The sequence below is a fragment of the Dromiciops gliroides genome, chromosome 2 (genome assembly GCF_019393635.1).
Source record: "Dromiciops gliroides isolate mDroGli1 chromosome 2, mDroGli1.pri, whole genome shotgun sequence".
NCBI lineage: Eukaryota > Metazoa > Chordata > Mammalia > Microbiotheria > Microbiotheriidae > Dromiciops > Dromiciops gliroides.
The window spans coordinates 577,845,331-577,864,494 of record NC_057862.1 but is presented as its reverse complement, the minus strand read 5'-3'; the positions used below and the strand labels follow the sequence as shown (position 1 = coordinate 577,864,494).

Below are 19,164 nucleotides of genomic sequence, written 5' to 3'. Positions count from 1 at the left end.
TTTAGGCTTGGAAACATCTTAAAGAGGCAGACCTTTGGGTGCATAGGATGACATGGAAGCGAGCTCTAGCAGTGTATTACATTCTCTCACTCTCACTGATCAAGTGATGAGTGTAAGTTTAGAAAATCAAGAGTTGGAACTCTTACCATCTTCCATTGCAGTGTCCCCTGGCAGCACTGTCTGATGGCACAATCTTTGTCAAGAGCCAATTAGACACACGAAGGAAAGGCAGACTAAGGACTCTACAGGGCACCAACTCTCAGAGCCCAAAAGGGAGCTACACCTAAGGGGAACTTCATGATGATTCCACAAAAGGAGAGAACAATCAGGATCCAACAATCAGGATCCCTTTGGCCATGTAAGCTGAGTCTTAGCCCACTTTTCCCAGGGACCCTGTGTGTGCAAGGAAAGTAACCCAGTTTGGGGTGACATCTCTGCAACAATTGTTGTTACTATACATATTTAGAAAATACCTCTTTCTAAAAACTAATTAAGTCTGGCTAGCTAATTGATAATCATTGGGGAGCCCATCAGTTGGGGCGGCTTGTGAACAACACTACTGGAAAACTTCCAGCTCATCAAGGTTGCCCTTAGAAAGAAGCAATCATTGCTCTCTGGGAAACCAACCTTTGAGGCCAGGGGAGTGAGCCTTGAGGGGTTCTTACACATGGGAAAACTAAAGTTGTTCTTTAAGCATTAAAGGCAAAGGCTATAGCTTAACAGTAGCTGAAAATGAGCCTCCTTTAACTCAAAGACTTTGGCTGACTTCATTCCACTTCAAAACTAATGAGCTATTCTAAATACAACTTATCATCTGGATAATTGAAGCATCTTCTACAAAGGAAAAAAAAATTAGCTATTTTTGATGGTGCTTTCTCCTAATGTTACAGTTTATCGTAGGCATAAGTTATATTCAGATCATACAAAACCTTTTCTGAATTTTCTGAAATTGTTGTTATGAATACTAAGGATTGCTCTGTAATAAAATGATGGGAAGGATTGTGGGTACAGGGGATCTAGTCCTGGAGTCAGGAAGACTTGCATTGAGTCCTGTCCCTGATGGCTGTGTAAACTTGGTAAAGTCACTGAACCCCGAAGGGTCCCAGGCAGGCCTCTTAAGGTTCAAAAGGTGTTCTGAAGGTGCTGATCTGTGTTGGTGGAGACAGTTCTTCACCAGGAGATTAAAAAAAAAGGTAGAGAACAGTTTCCCCTGACATTAAGTAGCTCCAGGAAACTATGCTTTTTTTGAGTTCTTGCATTACTTTTTTTTTTTTTGGCGGGGCAATGAGGGTTAAGTGACTTGCCCAGGGTCACACAGATAGTGTCAAGTGTCTGAGGCAAGATTTGAACTCAGGTCCTCCTGAATCCAGGGACGGTGCTTTATCCACTACACCACCTAGCTGCCCCCGCTTGCATTACTTTTTAAATCTTTTTCTGTCTCCAAATAGCATTTCTCACTGCTTGCTCCTTCCAGTGTATCTGGTACCTACCCTTTGCTTCTTCTTATTATTAGGCTGACACTCAGGATCATAGTCTCTTTACATTTTAGATACAGGAAGTTTATTTATATATAAAATATATTTTAAAACTTTGTCAAAAATCAACAGACTACCCAAACCACACAATCTTGTACATCTCCAATAACCATAAATGATCATAATAAACAATGGAAAAGTCTTACAAACTTAAATGAACTTCTTTCAAGAATAAGAGTAATTTTATTAAATTGTGAAAAGTGATTTTTGTAAATTCTAATATTTTATAAGCAGCATTGGTGAGTAAAAAAAATGATTGGCCTACTCTGGGTTTTTATAAATAAAATAAACATCAAATAATATCCTGCAAAGAAACTGACACTGAAATGCCACAGAGTGAATATATTTACTAGATTTCATTCATGTTAATTTCTGAAGCAAATTCTTTTAAACAGAATAAATGATGTCTACTACAATTGTGTATACATCACAATGAAATACAGTTGTAAAAGAAAAACCCTGGAACTTTGGAAATGTAGAACACATTAAACAAAGGCAAAATTATAAAAAACAGAGATGTTTTGTTGGAAATTTAAAAAATACATTGCTTTGCTCTAGAAACAGCTCGTCCACAGAGCCCTACCACTCCCACACGCTGCAGAAGGCAAGTCAACACTCGGATGAAGAGGGCACAGCCCTTTGTATCCCATACGCGCTCCCTTCCCCCACCACAATTCATGTTTGTTTATGTTTTCTGTATCAGCCAACCTCAGCTCTGTTCCATGAGTGTCATGCTGGATGGATGACAACAGAACCATCCTTTCTACACAGACATCTTAAAATCTAAGATGTTTCCCGGGGAAGTTCCAAGGCCCAAAGTTCTTAAATCAAACTTTATTGAGCTTGGTAACAATGAGCACTCTCACTGTCTGATCAAATGCACTGCAGACACAGAGACCCCTCTTGTCTGGGCTCCAATCCAGGCTGGAAATGGGCTGTGTTGACAGGGTGACATTCTGCAGCAGATTTACTGAACCTGCTACTCCCATTTCCACTTTCTCAGAATCCTTCTTTGAACGCTGAACAGGATATTCACTGAAAAGAAGATCAAAGTGATACAGAATAAGAGCCTAAAAACATGTCAAGTTCAGTGCATGCATCTATAGACATAGAAAAACAGAGTACTAATAAAACCCCTTGCCATATTCACTTCAAGAAACTTTGGCATCTAGAAGCAGGTAAAAGAAGACCCAGCCCCTGACCTCCACTTCTGCCAAAAGAGATTTTTAATAAAACATGTTAATGAACACGTTGGTCCTTCAAATGCATATCTTGCTCTGACTGTTAGCTAGAGGCTACTTCTGGACATTATGCACAAGGAAATAGTTCTGAAATACAGAACTGACACAGTCATTGACACTTGTCTTAACATCTTGCAAACCAGGTTCCAACTACACAAGCTTGATATGGAGACCTCTAGACTACTTTCTTCTATTCCTTTAGTTTGCTATGGCTCTCAAGATCCAATTTCAATTTCCTTGTGTGACTGTTGAAAATTTCCAGGGGGTATGAATATAGAATACTCTTAGGTTAAAATATCTGAAACGATTATAAAAGTATTTCATTTGTTTTTACAAATGAAGACGAATTCTAAAAGTTGGAATTGAGGCTAGTAACTTCTAAATAAACCCTGATATTGAGAAAAAGTAATTTATGGTATTCAAAATTATTAGTCAATACAAATTGACTAATGTTTGGATCTCTTTAGGGTGTGTAAGTATAAACTATTCTTTTGTTTCATAGAGGCTAATGGAGGCAGAATGATAAAGGGGCACATGGAAAATCAGAAACGGAGCAGGAAGAGTTAGGGAAATAACTTCAATGCTCTGTTAGACCCAACTACTTCTCATTTTAATAAAATGGAATAAAACAGATGAACAAATCGTTTAAGTGGAAAGCCCTTTGCTTATATGTCTATTGGCAAGAGCTGCAGCCGTTAAGTATTTAAAAGATCCCATAAAGATGAAAAAAAAAACCCCTCTCCATCATCCATTAAAGTTTTTATGTGCTTCATTAATTATAATCCATTCTCATCAGTTAGACATCAAGGGTCAAGGGCAAATAAGCTCAGTGTATTGGGGAACATAATTTGGGGCCCAAAGTTCCATTCTCTACTATGTAAAGAGGAATAAGTGGTAATGGATTCAAATGAGAAGTCATTAAATAGAGAAAAGAGCTCTGTATGGGAAAGGCCTTTTAAGTTAGATCAGACATTTAGGTATCAAACATTTTCACATCTCTAGGAATCATCTCTGAATGTATGTATAAATGTTTATACAACACATACACAAAATACATATAACATGTATATGTGTACTGATCACACACACACACACACACACACACACACACACACACACACACACACACACACACACACACAGTGGACAGAGAGCAGGTGAGCCTTGGAGGCAGCACGACCTGACACATACTAGCTTGGATCACAGGCAAGTCATCTAACCCCTCAGCAACCTGAACACCTACAACAACATATTACAAAGAAGTTGCAGATCTCTGAGGCTGTTTCTCCATCTGTAAAATGAGTTAGACCTTTTAAGGTCTGTTCCATTTCTGTTAAGGTCTGTTCCATTTCTAAATCTAGGACCCCATGAGTTAAATCAATGCAGGGATTTTCTATAGCAAGAGTACCCAACAAGAATAAAATTAGTCTGGACCAATATATAAATCCACAGTATCTTAACACACACATGAATATATTTAGATATGCTGAAAATATCTACGACTGATTGCAAGGGTCCTGTGACTTCTGACCCAGGTATATGAAGAAGGAATAGGGAAAGGCTTAGAAGATGTTGTCAAGGATGCCACAATGGCTGATCTTGTAACACAACATCATTACTATCCATTGATTGCTTAAGTGCTTAAGACCTGAGCTTATAGCACAGCCCCAAAACCTACGGGAACATAAACACAGACATGTAATGAAAGCCACCCAGGTAACCAGACTCTCTAGAGATGCATGGCTTGGGTACAATGAAGTTTTCCTAGTAGTGCTGCGCTCCCTCTTTCTAGCATGGTCTGATTTACAGCCGCAGTATACATATACATATGGTATGGTTAACATAGCTTCTTATTCTTCTAATCAAGTATAGTTCATACTTTTAAACCCTACTGTCATGTCCCAAGCATTTCTGAGGCTACCTCTATGCTTACAACATATAGCAATGATAATTTCAATGGGAGGGATAAATTATTTGGCTTTTAGGTTTATAGAAATATAAATAATTCAGCCTGGTTTAAGGACACTAGCTCAGAGGCCTGGCTACTCCTCTCTAGAATGAATTCCTGACTTTACCATCCCTCCACTTCACCTTTATCCCTCTCTCCCCTTCCTTTTATGAACCATCTAGTGCAGCTCATCCATCTAGCAATGGAAAGATGGAGCTGACTCCAATCACTGAGAGAAGACATAGGCTGAAGGACTTAAAAAAAGAGCAATTTAGAAAATATTAGTGGCCCTTTTTTAATAAATCTGTCATTTAGCAAGCACATCTAAAGCTTTCTGTTTGAGCTTTCAATCTACAGCAACTGCAGTTATCAACTATGGGAAAAAATTGAATTTGCTTCTAAATCTATTCTTCTGGCTAAGTGATTCAGAAGCAACTTGAGTTTTCTCTCTATCCCTGTTTAACCTTGATGACGCTAACAAGTACTTTCCAAGTGCCACACTGTTTTTCACAACTACCTCTAGCTCCTTATACTTCTAGTCAAACCTCATTTTTGAAATACCTGTCATTTCTCATTAAATCGTCAAGCTTTCTTTTCTTTTTCTCCTGTGTCAAATTTTGGAAAAAAGATTTTTCTTCTTCCAAGTTTATTCAGCTTAGTTAAGGGCATCAGAAACAGCTTAAATTTTTCATTCTTATAAAGCTTCATTCAAAGGATGATGACATTAAAAGTTCATTAGTCTGGTTGCTAGGCTAAAGAATTAAATTGAAGAGAATAAAAATGCCATTTTCTATGATTCTATATCCATAAAGTCTCCCCATCTGGGACATTTAGTTTTATTTTTCTTGCTGTAGAAAACAAAACAAACAAAAAACCCAGCTAACAATGGTGATTATTAGGTTGTGGGGGGGAAAAATTGTTCCTGTGCCATCTGAATGTAGGTGGCATGTAATCCGATCAAATATAATGCTATGATTGGCAATGTTTTTTCAGTCCGTTGGAGAAAGCAATCTTTATGAATCTAAAATGAATAAAAACATATGTAAATGAAATGTAAAGACAGTAGCACTTACCTGGGCAAAGGAAATTTCAAATTATGTCAAAAGGGACTAAACGGAACGAACAAATACAAAAAAAATTTGACCTATTTTTATTTAATGCTCACAGGCAACTTCAAACAAACAAACAAACAAAAAACCAAGCTTATGTTCAGGGACCAAAAACTAATCAGAAGAACTCACATGTATTAAGAGAATATACTTACTACTTCCACAGATGAAGGCTCCCCGCACCTCCCACAGTCATAAAGATCTCTCTGTTCTGGGGCAGGTGTCGGACTTGCCACACAGTAGATTTATGAGCCTAAAAATGGATCAGAATCATACAACTAGTTACAAATTAAAGTTATAAGAAACCACTTAAAAAGGAATTCAACAAATATAGATTTTCATAAATTAAAATTGGTCAATTTTTAGGAATGTCATTAAGATGCTTTACTCTTTATAATGTCTACCAGAGGCTTGGTATAACTTTTTAATCATATCCTTTCTTTTTTAGGGCATCAAGAAAATAGGAAAATGGAGTAGTAACCACATGATATAGTAAAAGGAGACTCCAATTATCAGTTGGAGTACCCTGTGTGACTCTGTGTAAGTCATTTGATCCTTCTGGTCCCCAATTTTCTTCTCTCTCTCTCTCTCTCTCTCTCTCTCTCTTTTGTTGGAGGCAATAAGGGTTAAGTAATTTGCAAATAAGTATGTGGCCAGATTTGAACTCAGGTCCTCGGGACTCCAACACCAGAGCTCTCTCCACTGTGCTACCTAGCTGGCCCTGGTCCCCGATTTACTAATGTGTAAAATGAAGGGGTTATAACAGACCATTTCTAAAGACCCTTTAAACCTGTGATTATTTGATAATAAGAAATATTGTGGAATCCCTTTTATAACACAGGACCAATATAGGTTACACCAGCATAGTTAAATTTAGGAAATAATATTTTAATTACTCAATTTTTCAATCCATGAATTTCAATCAATGAATTGTACTATAATAGGATTCTATTATTTTTAGGAGGAAAGGCCAAGATTTTAGAAAAAGAAAGCTGTCCCTCAATGTCCCTTTCTACTTTCCACAGTACAGTGTAATTCACTTCTCTTTAAATGGATTTAAAAATTTAACTATTACTAGCACACTTGATATTTAAATTTTTAAAAAATTCAAGTAAATCTTTATTGCTTGAAGCCATGACTTTTTAATTGCTAGTGGGGAGAAAATTCACTAATACCAAAGAATTTGAAAGGTAGTACATTTTAACTTGCAATTTACCATACACATATACATAGGCATTTTCAGTCAACATAAAACTAAGAGGATCTTGCACTGATAAACAAGCTATAAAACAATAGAAAACCTTTAAACTAGCTTTCTTAAGCCACAGCAGATATTTCCATTTCTTTTAGCTAATGGTTGTAACTGTATCATATTACTTAGGTTCAAGTTCTTTCTTCCAAGATCCATCAGAATAATACGGATTGAAGAGATTTTGACCACTTGCCATTTCTTGCTGCTGAGTGACCATCATGGCCATTTCTTTTCTCAGTTCATTTTGTGCACTTGTAAAAAGGCTTTTGTGGTTCTCCAAGTCTTCCACATTCTTTAAGAATATTCCTATAGATGTTTAATCATTTTAGTCTGGGTAGCTGGTGGCTCTGGAGTCTGGAGGATCTGAGTTCAAATCTGACCTCAGACACTTTACACTTACTAGCTGTGTGACCCTGGGCAAGTCACTTAACCCCAGTTGCCTCAAATATCTGGGGCCATCTCCAGTTGTCCAGATGTACATCTTGCCACTAGACCCAGATGGCTCTGGAGGAGAGACTGAGGCTGTTGACTATGTATAGTCTTCCCTCACTTAAATCCAATTCATTGCAAGTCATGACATCACCTCCCAATGTCATACTCCTCTTCCAGAATGAAGAACAAACAACTCTGCCTCTGAACTATTCTGGCTTGTTGAAAAACCTTTTGCTGTTTTCAAAACATATTAGCTAGTTTTTCCTCCTTTTCCTCAGCTTTTTGAACATCCATGTCCCACTGCTGAAATAATATTAAGAACTAATATTCGCTGTTGAGTTTTGGCCTCTGTTCTTATTATATTTTCCAAATGCTCCATTTTCTGATGACTATTTTAAGAGAAGCCTTAGTATACATTTCCAATCTTTTCTTCTTTGCAAGAAGAGCCTTATTAATATCAGCTCTCAATCTTTTCAACATATTCAGTACTTCACCTCCATATCTTCTTCAACTGCTCCATGAGTAATGACTACAGATGATCTTTCCCCGCCATGCTTTTCTTTGTTGTTGTTGTTTTGTGAGGCAATTGGGGTTTAAGTGACTTGTGCAGGGTCACACAGCTAGTGTCTGAGGCCAGCTTTGAACTCAGGTCCTCCTGACTCCAGGGCCACTGTGCCACCTAGCTGCCCCAGAAGTTTAATCTTTTATGCTTCCCTAGAGAATGTAAACTTTTTTTTTTGTGGGGCAATGGGGGTTAAGTGACTTGCCCAGGGTCACACAGCTAGTAAGTGTCAAGTGTCTGAGGCCAGATTTGAACTCAGGTCCTCCTGACTCCAGGGCCAGTGCTTTATCCACTGCACCACCTAGCTGCCCGCTCATGCTTTTCAATTACTATTGTTTTCCCTTCCCTAGCATCTTTCTTAGGACCTCTGCTGGTTTCCCAGATTTCCCTACATGTTTTCTTCCTGAAAGTGTCATAATTAGGTAATTTCTGACTTGTGCTTCCAATTACAAAGAGAATGTGAGCTCTGAGAGATCAGAGACCATTGGGGGCGTTTCTTGTTATTCCCAGCAGTTTAGTCATCCTGGGAAGGAGGAGTTGGGGCCCTTAGGCCTCCCCTGGACTCAGCTCAGCCCCTGGGAAGTGTGAGATTTAAAATTGGATATACGAGCATTAAACTCCCCCTTTTAACTTTTCCCTTATATATCTTCCAGACCACTAAGAAAAAGAAGCCTCTGAGCTTTAATCAGTGAAGGATTAGTTTTTATTGTTAGTGAATTAATTAGACAACAAAAGGTGATACCAATTAGGGAAATAGGAAAGTAGAAATACAAATGAATAATCTTAGATCCAAGCTTAGTCTATATTCCTTTATAAAACTCACCAAATCCCAAACTGCCTGTCAGGCAAAGAACCAGCACCGAACACCAAACACGTGCGCCACCACGGCTAAGCTGAAAGGCCAGAGAGAGAGACCGAACTTCTGTTCCACCCTCAGTTTTAAGCTGGCCTGCCAGAAGTTTGTTGCGGACTCTACCCCAAAAGGGAGGTCCTTCAAAAGCCGCTTCAGTAGCATGCGCTCAACTCTCAAATGATTCAGCTAAAACTTCTGTTTTTTACCACAGAAGGTAGCAGCCAGGACCTAGGACCTCAGCGGCGCCTCAGGCCTTGGGAGCCAGGAGAAGGATGACCAGGATGGTGAGAGACAACAAGATGACAACTTAACTATTGAATATTTTTAAAAGACTGTTTAGCTGAATGAGAAAATGAATTAAAAAAATAATACATTTTGGATGGACGATGTGTTGCTTGGAAAACTGCAAGACACAGAGTTCAAAGAACAAAGGAGCTCCACTTTCAAAGGGTGACAGACTGAAAGATGGCAAATGTCAGCATGGTCATCTAGGTCAGGCCATGATTTCTGAGGAAACTGAGGCTGTAAGAGGATGAAGGACTTGCATAGAGTCAGACAGCTTGTAAAGTGGCAAAACTATTAACTGAATCCATGTCCCCTTAATCTCAAAAGATATGGGTTCAGTCTTGTCTCTAAGTCATTTTCTATTAAACAAGGATAATAACATTTCCAAGTAGTTCTCTAACAGGGTTGCTTTGAGGAAAGGAAGATCTGTGAAAACCATCAAGCACTACAGAATCTGAGCAATATTATCTTCTTATTATAGCACCTATTTTAGCTATGTTTTATTTTTATTTTTTTTAATTTTTTTGGTAGGGCAATGAAGGTTAAGTGACTTGCCCAAGGTCACACAGCTAGTACGTGTCAAGTGTCTGAGGCTGGATTTGAACTCAGGTCCTCCTGAATCCAAGGCCAGTGCTTTATCCACTGCGCCACCTAGCTGCCCCCTATTTTTATTTTTTGGCAGGGCAATGAGGGTTAAGTGACTTCCCCAGGGTCACACAGCTAGTAAGTGTCAAGTGTCTGAGGTTGGATTTGAACTCAGGTCCTCATGAATCCAGGGCTGGTGCTTTGTTGACTGTACCACCTAGCGGCCCCCAATAAACTTTATGTAAAAAAATTAAAAAGGCAAAAACCTTATAGTCAATTGAGAGAGCATTAGCACTTTTTAACACCTTTGCAAATAACCTGTAATTAATTCTAACTTTCCTAATGCTGTCAAGGACACTACCATCCTCCCAGTTTCATAGGTTTCATCTTCCCCGGCCCATCCTTTCAGTCACAAATCTAGGTGTTATCTTTGACTGTTCACTCTCTCTCACATCGTATATCAATGTTTTTTTTGTACCAGATAAATGTTTAAAGGTTACATCTGAATGTGAGAAATCTACCTGCCCATACAGGTAAAGCACTAAAAAAGCATCTTGCATATAAAGACCTGGAAGAAATTTCAAAGCTCAACCAAGAAGTTCTCTTCTTCAGTCAAAACAAAAGAACCATTTCTAACATAGACATTTATTTCATACTTTACCTTTTCTGAAACAGAGGCAAACCCTTTGGTTGGATGCTGTGTTCTCATGTCAAAGACATGGAACTTTCCTTCTAGTGATGTAGCTACTAATTTATTCATATTGATGTCTTTCCTGTCAAACTCCACACTACAAACCTAAAAATTAAGAGAACAAACATTTATGGGGATGTCATCATTAATAACTGGAGGGTTCTCTTGAACTGAACAAAGTTGCCTCAACATCAGGAGCCAACAATGAAAAATGCAAAGCACCCATTTTACTTTTTGAACTAGTACATAAGGTTCTTTTCCTTGTAATAAGTTTTCTTTCTTGGATAAACTACAACATTTTTGGTGACATGGGTGAAAAGCAGCATCCTTATTTGTACAGTAAATGAATTTTAGAAAATTATATATAGACCATTCTCCAATGAAGGTACACAGTTCTGGGACTTCAGGGGTGAGTTTGGATTGCCCATATTTAAAGCTTAGGAAAAGGCCCTCTCTGTGCTGGGGGTGGGGTGGGGGTGTTACATGTGCCCTTTTCCAACTCAATGGTACAAAGATGGCTGTAAAAAAGTTCAGTGAAATGTCCAAGAATCAAAATATACATTACCCCGTTTTTAATATTTGTTTCCCATCTTAATGACATGTTTTTTAGATCAAATAGTTTGATATCCCCGTTGTCATAGCCAGCACATACAACACGTTCCTCTTGATTATAAGCATTGCCTGCAAACAGACATATAACATTCCAATTTAGAATCATTACTTTACTAAAAGAAAGCTCCTGCAAATTGCCCTTTTAATATAAAACTGAATATAGGAGCTACATAGAAACATTAAAATATAAGCACATGGAATCCCATTTTAATGAATTAGATCATCAAAACTGATAAACGGAATGCAACATTAAAGGCAAGTTTTAGAATATATGCATTATTTATTATACTCTTACTTGTCACCTAAAGCAAATGTCAGGCATTTGCAGAGCATAACAATGGACATTTTTCTGGTTCTACTTCCATGGATACTGAGAGGATAGAAGCTGCAGTGCCTGCATATATCTTTTTGGCAATAGGTACATTTCAATATCTATCACATCTGACTAAAACGATCTCATTATTTTTTTCCAAAATGTTATTTGTAATTTGAAGGTTTTATAAGGGGGGGGGAGCATGCTCCCAGTTTCCAGTCTTTGAATTATACCTAAAAATAACTGTAGAAAAATAGCAAAATATTCTTGATTGTGCTTTGAATGGCCATATTTAAACTATTCTACTCAGTTCACATAATAATACACAGTGCTTGACGGATACCAGGAGTCTGGAATCCCATTCAAGGAACACTGAATTCTCTAACCCGCTTTTCAGTAAGGAATATGTAAGGAAGGCAAGGATAATAATAATACATAATACAAGTTGCAAAAAATCAAGCCTCTTCCAGTCAAACCAAAATGTCTCATCACTGTATCTAAAAGTCAAGTGCCTCAAAGTCCTGTTACTGTTACTTCCACTTATTGCTTCCTGCCCAGGAATTCAACCCCTTTTGAATATATCACTGTCAGCCTAACAATAATTTATTATTAAATCCTACTTCAAAAATTCTAGTTTTTAACACTGCACAAGTCTAAATTTTAGTAGGAATACTTATCCTTGTGCACCTGCAGGTACTATATATTGTGCCAAAAGGATATCTTCATTAAAAAAGAATTGACTACTAAATGGTGATCTTATGAATGTGTTACAGTGGATTTCTCTTTCAGTTAAATTTACTATATTCACATCCTCAATGTAGTGTTAATATGAACTATGAGCTGGGATACAGAAAGAACTACTGTATTCACAATATACTGTTACTGTATTAAGCCTTTATTCTGTCTGTAGTTTTAAAAGTTTTGAAGGTAAAATGATGAAAGAAATTAAGAACAACAGAAAATTCATTTTTTTTCTTTTTAAAAGAAAATTATTTACTTTTAACATTTAAAAAAATTTTGTGGTCAAAATTCTCCCATTGGGCACTTACTCCACCCAATGAAAAAACAAGCAATATGATATCAGTTATACATGTGAAACCATGCAAAACATTTCTTTATTAGCTATTGTAACGATTGGAATGACGCCACCCACTGGAGACTTACTGTAGAAGAGTTCCACCCATGAAGCGAAGGTCTTTGAGGGCAAGACCAGGAGTCTTTTCTTTGGCGTCAGGAAGTGACGCGGGCGAGTGGGAGGAGGAAGAGACTGGCGCTCGGTCTCATTCTCTTTCCTTTGGACTCTGGTGGAGAGCGGAGCTAGAAATGTGCTCTCCCTTTAATAGATAGGAATCTAGGCCTTTCTCTCCCTTTACCAAATTCTTATTCTCCTTAATAAATGCTTAAAAGTCTAACTCTTGCTAAAGCTTATAATTTATTGGTGACCACTCATTAGATATTTTAGACAGACTAGCTAGAATTTTAGCCCTTAACACTATGTTACCAAAAAAAAAAAAAAAAGCAAGAAAAATAAAGTGAAAAAAATTATACTGCAATTTTCACTCAGAGATAATCAGTTCTCTTTCTGGAGGTTAAAGTCCTTAAATTGTTTTGGATCACAGCAGCTATTCACGGTTGATCATTTTTACATTATTGTTACCTGGTTCTATCACTTCCCTCTGCCTTAATTCATATACATCTTCCAAGGTTTCTTTGAAACTATGCTGCTTGTCATTTCTTAAAATAATACAATATTTGGTCACAATTATATACTATTACTTGTTCATCCACTCTCCAATTGATGGGTATCCCTTCAATTTTCAATTCTTTGCCACCACAAAAAGTGCTGATATATTTTTGCACCTATGGTTCTTTTTCTTTTATCTTTGATCTCTTTAAGATAAAGACTTAGTAGTGGTATAGCTGGGTCAAAGGGTATGTACAGTTTTATAGCTCTTTGGGCATAGATCTAAATTGTTCTCCAAAATGGCTGTATCAATTCACAATTCCCCCAAACAGTACATTAGTGTCCCAATTTTTCCACATCCTCTCAAGGACTTGTCATTTTCCTTTTCTGTCATGGTCCTCTTCGAGAATGACAAGAAGAAACTAATCTGATGGGTATGAGTTATTACTTCAAAGTTGTTTTAATTTTCATTTCTCTAATCAGTAGTGATTTAGAGTATTTTTTCATATAACTATTGATAGTTTTGCTTTCTTCTTTTGAAAATTGGCTGCTCATAATCTTTGACAATTTATCAATTGGGGAATAGCTCTTCCTTATAAATCTGGCTAAGTTAATCATATGCTCGAGAAATGAGGCATGATGCATTTTATTTTCTGACACCCTCCTGTTTGATCAGATTCTTATCTTATCCATAGATCTCATAGATAATTTTCCATGCCCCTTTAATTTTTCTGGGGTGGGGTGGGGTGGGGCAATGATGGTTAAGTGACTTGCTCAGGGTCACACAGCTAGTAATTGTCAAGTGTCTTGTAAGGACCAAATTTAATATGGGGAGTGTTAATTGTGTGGCTTGCTGTAATATTGGGATAAGAAAGACGATTAAAAGCCCCTTTAAAAAACAAAACAGAGTTTATTATTGGGAACAAATTTAAAACACAAGTAAGGTTAGTAGAACTAGGGGGGAAGGAAAAGGGAATAGGGAAAGGAAAATAATACAACCTGCAATCACACCACCACCTGGACTCAGCAATTCCCAAAGAGGAGCAGCTGCGCCATGTCTCACTCTCTCTGCCCCGCCTGCCAGAGACTCCTCCCTACTCTATTCCAAAAGCCAATTCTTTCACAGGAAAAAGGGCTGACCACACACACATAGTCCCAAGCTAATTGTCTGGCAGCCCTGATTGACAGAAATAACAAACAGTTCTACAAATGCCAGCTCCCCAGCTTCCGGATGCTGAAGATCACCTGACTGCCCTCACCAGGCTTCCTGTCATTATAATTTGGCCAGGTCCATGCAGGCTCATGGGTGTCTGGTGTGAGCCAGCATGCACGGGTGCACTGGGGCCTCCAATCCCAGCCAAAGATGGGGTTACAGAAACCTCAAATCACAAATAATTCCTTACAGTCTGGGGCCGGATTTGAACTTAGGTCCTCCTGAATCCAAGGCAGGTGCTTTATCCACTGTACCACCTAGCTGCCTGCTCCTTTAATTTGCTTATATTACCCTTTATGTAAAATCATGTACCCATTTTGATGCTATCTTGGTATATGATGTGAAGTGTTGGTCCATTCCTAGTTTCTGCCAAACTACTTTCCAATTTTCCCAGCAATTTTTATTAAATGAGTTTTTGCTCCCAAAGCTTGGATCTTTAGGTTTATCAAACATGAGATAAAAATATTATTATCATGTGTTGTATAACTTAATCTATTCCACTGATCCACCACTCTCTTTCTTAGCCAGCACCAGACTATTTTGATGATTTTGTTGTTTTTTTTTCAGTAGTGTCTGACTCTTCATGACCATTTCACTTAGATTGTCACTTTTAGTGGCATATAATTGGTTAAAATAGCTCCTAATAATTAATCTCCCTCTTCACTGGTGATACACTCAGCCTTTTCATTTTTGCTACAAGTAATTTAGTTTTCTTCTTTTTCTAAATCAAATTAAGCAATGGTTTATCTATTTTATTATTTTTTAAAAATAAAACCAGCTACCAGGTTTATTAGTTCAATGTTTGGGTTTTGGGGGTTTTTTACCTTTCATTTTTTCTTCTTTTTCAGAGTTTCTATTTTAGTGTTTAATGGGAGATTTTTAAATTGTTCTTTTTTCTAGTGTTTAAAATCCAATTAATTGCACATCCAATTAATCAATCTGTTTTATTTTATTTTTTATTGATGTGTTTAGAAATATAATTTTTCCAGGGGCAGCTAGGTGGCGCAGTGGATAAAGCACTGGCCCTGGATTCAGGAGGACCTGAGTTCAAATCTGGCCTCAGAGACTTGACACTTACTAGCTGTGTGACCCTGGGAAAGTCACTTAACCCTCAATGCCCCACAAAAAAAAAAAAAAGAAAGAAAGAAATTTTCCCAAGTACTAATTTGACTGCATCCCACAAATTTTGGTGTGCTGGCTCATTATTGTCATTTTCTTTAATGAAATTATTTACTGTTTCTATGCTTTGTTCTTTGACCTACTTATTCTTTAGGATTAGATTTTTTTAGTTTTCAATTAATTTTAATCTATGCTTCCACAGTCCTTTATTGAATATAATTTTTATTGCATTATGGTCTGAAAAGGGTACATCTAATATTTCTGCTTTTTTGCATATGTTTGTGAGGTTTATGCCTCACATGGTCAAATTTTTTTTGTGTGGAGGTGCCATGTAAAGCTGAGAAAAAGGTATATTCCTTTCTATTCATATTCAATTTTCTCCAGAGGTCTATCATATCTAACTAAAATTCTGTTCATCTACCTGACTTCTCTCTTATTTATTTTATGGCTAGCTTTATCTAACTCTGAGAGGGGAAAGTTGAGGTTCCACACTAGTACAGTTCTGCTGTCTATTTTCTCCTCTAACTCATTCAACTTTTCCTTCAAGAATTTGGATGCTATGCCATTTAATGCATGTATGTTCAGTACTGACATTCCATCTTTGTCCATGGTTCCTTTTAGCAAGACGTAGTTTCCCTGATTATCTCTTTTAATTAGTTCTATTTTTGCTTTTGCTTTGCCTTAGATCATGATTGATACCCTGTCTTTTTAACTGTGTGTCTTTTTGTTTCAAGCATCTCTTGTTAACAACATATAATTTTGAGTGAGATTCAAACATTGCCTGCTACCTCTCCATCTCCTCCTCCACTATAAAGCTTTTCCTTATACATGAGATAATTTCCCCCATTCTTTCTCTCCCTTCCTCCTTCTCTCAGTACATTCCTTTTTCTCACCCCTCCCCCCCTTTTTTATAGCATCCCAACATAAATGAATCACATCCATGGCCTCTGCGTAGACTCCTAACTACTCTATTATAATGATAAAGTTTTTAGGAGTTACATGAAACACCTTCCCATACACGAATATAAACAGTTTACTTTCACGTTTACCATTTTGTCTTGAATCTTGTATTTGAATGCCCAATTTTTTATTCGGGTCTTTTCATCAGGAATGTTTGAAAGATCTCTATTTCATTAAATATCCATCCCTCCCCACTGCAGATTATGCTCAGTTTTGATAAGTAAGTTCTTGGTTGTATTCCTAGCTCCTATGCTTTCTGGAATAACATGTTTTAAAGCCTCTGCTCCTTTAATGTGGAAGCTGCTAAGTCTTGTGTGATCCTGACTGTGGCTCCACAATATTTAAATGGTTTCTTGTTAGCTGCTTACAATATTTCCCTCCTGACCTGGCAGCTCTGGAATTTATTTAGAACTTTACTGGACATTTTTATTTCAGGATTTCTTTCAGGAGGTGATTGGTAGATTCTTTCAATTTCTATTTTATCCTCTGGTTCTAACATATTGGGCAGTTTTCCTTGATAATATCTTGAAATATGATGTCTTCATTCTTTTTTTGATCTTTGCTTTCAGTATTTGATTAATTCTTATATTGATTGTCTCTTCTTCTTTTTTGGGGGGAGGGCGTGAGGCAATTGGGGTTAAGTGACTTGCCCAGGGTCACACAGCTAGTAAGTGTCAAGTGTCTGAGGCTGGATTTGAACTCAGATACTCCTGAATCCAGGGCCAGTGCTCTATCCACTGAGCCACCTAGCTGCCCCTTATATTGTCTCTTCTTGTTCAATTTTCCAGGTCAGTTGTTTTTCCAATGAGATTATTTCACATTTTCTTCTATTTTTTTCCTTCTTTTGACTTTTATATTATTGTTTCCTGATGTCTCATGGAGTCATTAATTTCTACTTGCCTGATTCTGTTTTTTTAAGAAATTATTTTTTTCCTCAGTGAGTTTTTGCCATTTGGCCAATTCTAATTTTTAAGGAGTTATTCTGTTCGGTGAACTTTTGTGCCTCTTTTAACATTTGGACAATTCTGTTGTTTTAAGGTATTATTTTCTTCAGTATTTTTGTGCTTCTTTTACCAAGCTGTTAATTCTTTTTTCATAATTTTCTTGCATTACTCTCATTTCTTTTCCCAACTATTCCTTTACCACTCATATCTTTCTTTAGCTCTTCTAGGAATTCTTGTTTGGTCCTGTGCCCTATTTGCATTTTTCTTTGAGGCTTTGCTTGTAGCTAGTTTCATTTTGTTGTCTTATTCTGAGTTCTTTTCTGTTACCATAGTAAGTTATTTTTAATGATCATGTTCTTTTTTTGTATGGTCTGCTCATTTCCCCATCCTATTTAAAAAAATTTTTTTTTTTTGGTGGGGCAATGAGGGTTAAGTGACTTGCCAAGGGTCACTCAGCTAGTTAAGTGTCAAGTATCTACGGCCAAATTTAAACTCAGGTCCTCCTGAATCCAGGGCTAGTGCTTTTATCCACTGTGCTACCTAGCTGTGCTCCCTCCTTAATTTTGAAATTTATGCTAAAGCTGGGCTCTGTTCCTAGAATGAGGGTGGAGTATAGTAGAGGATCAATGTCCCAAATGTTAGGCTTTTATTGTACTGCTATTTTCAAAGCTAGTTATTGGGAGGGGGTCTCTGTAAGTTTTCAGTGTTTCCAAGGTGATGTTATACTGTGAGAAGTGTGGTAACTGTTCTCCTTATGTTTGCTTTTTGCTATTTACAAAATAATATCAAAGCATTAAATCCACAAGAACACAGGTCTCAAGGGTTATAGTTCAAAGGCAAAGAGACTTGACTGCAAGGGAGCAGGAGCCCAGGTCCTGGTTTCAATTCCAGGACAGAAAGGAGCACTAGCATGTGCAGCCATCACTACTATCCTGGTATCTGCTCTTTACCCAGGAAAGTCTCGGTCACCCTGCAGCTGCCAAGTGCCCCACTTGGCCCTAGAACTATGACCTAGAACTGCATATGAGCAATGGATTTGCCAAACAGCACCCAGTACTGTGCCTAGTGTTGGCTCAGGGTCTCTTGTTATCTCTTTCTGACCAATCCTCTTATCACCTCTGAGGTGAGATCTCCCAAAGCTTTTGGTAGTGCTGTCACAGCTGCCTCCAAAGCTCACTAGAGGTGTTGTAGCCACCATATGCACCCTGGGTCGGCTCCCATCCCAGTGTCATAGACCTCTCCTACTACCCTCCTAAGTTGTCTTAGGCTGGAAAAATAATTCACCACAACATTTTGTTGGTTATGCTGCTCTAGAATTTGGTTTGACATGTTATTTTAAAGTTGCTTGGAGGAGAATGTTGGGAGAGTTTTTCCAGGTTGCTGTTTCTACTCAGCCATCCTGATTCTACCCAGAAATATCATTTTTCAGATGATTTAACATCCACAAGAATCAGCATGGTAGAAAAGAAAGAGAGGGCAGCTAGATGGCACAGTGGATAGAGCACCGGCCCTGGAGTCAGGAGTACCTGAGTTCAAATCCGGCCTCAGACACTTAACACTTACTAGCTGTATGACCCTGGGCAAGTCACTTAACCCCAATTGCCTCACTAAAAAAAAAAGAAAGAAAGAAAAGAAAAGAAAGAGTGTTGGACCTGGCACCTGTTTAAAAGAGCTTCCCCTGTGCCTTATAAATCAATCAATAAACATTTATTAAGCACCTACTAAGTCCCGGGGATACAAAAAGCAGCAAAAGAGTCTCTGCTCACAGTCGAAAAGAAGCAAAATAATATGTACAAGTAAGTTATATTTAGGACAAATGGGAAATA

At 37.7% G+C, this 19,164-nt stretch overlaps 1 protein-coding gene across 1 annotated transcript in view; it reads right to left on the bottom strand.

The window, feature by feature from the left end:
- Positions 1-1,607: 1,607 nt before the first annotated feature.
- Positions 1,608-19,164, bottom strand: part of DNAAF10 (dynein axonemal assembly factor 10) — a 38,394-nt gene continuing 20,837 nt past the window's right edge. Inside the window, exons 5-8 of the mRNA XM_043989547.1 lie at positions 11,059-11,174; positions 10,464-10,598; positions 5,989-6,086; positions 1,608-2,570 (exon numbers count right to left, since the gene is read on the bottom strand). Of these exons, the coding sequence (XP_043845482.1) occupies positions 2,363-2,570; positions 5,989-6,086; positions 10,464-10,598; positions 11,059-11,174 (557 nt within the window). The 3' untranslated portion in view covers positions 1,608-2,362. The remainder of the gene's footprint in view (positions 2,571-5,988; positions 6,087-10,463; positions 10,599-11,058; positions 11,175-19,164) is intronic.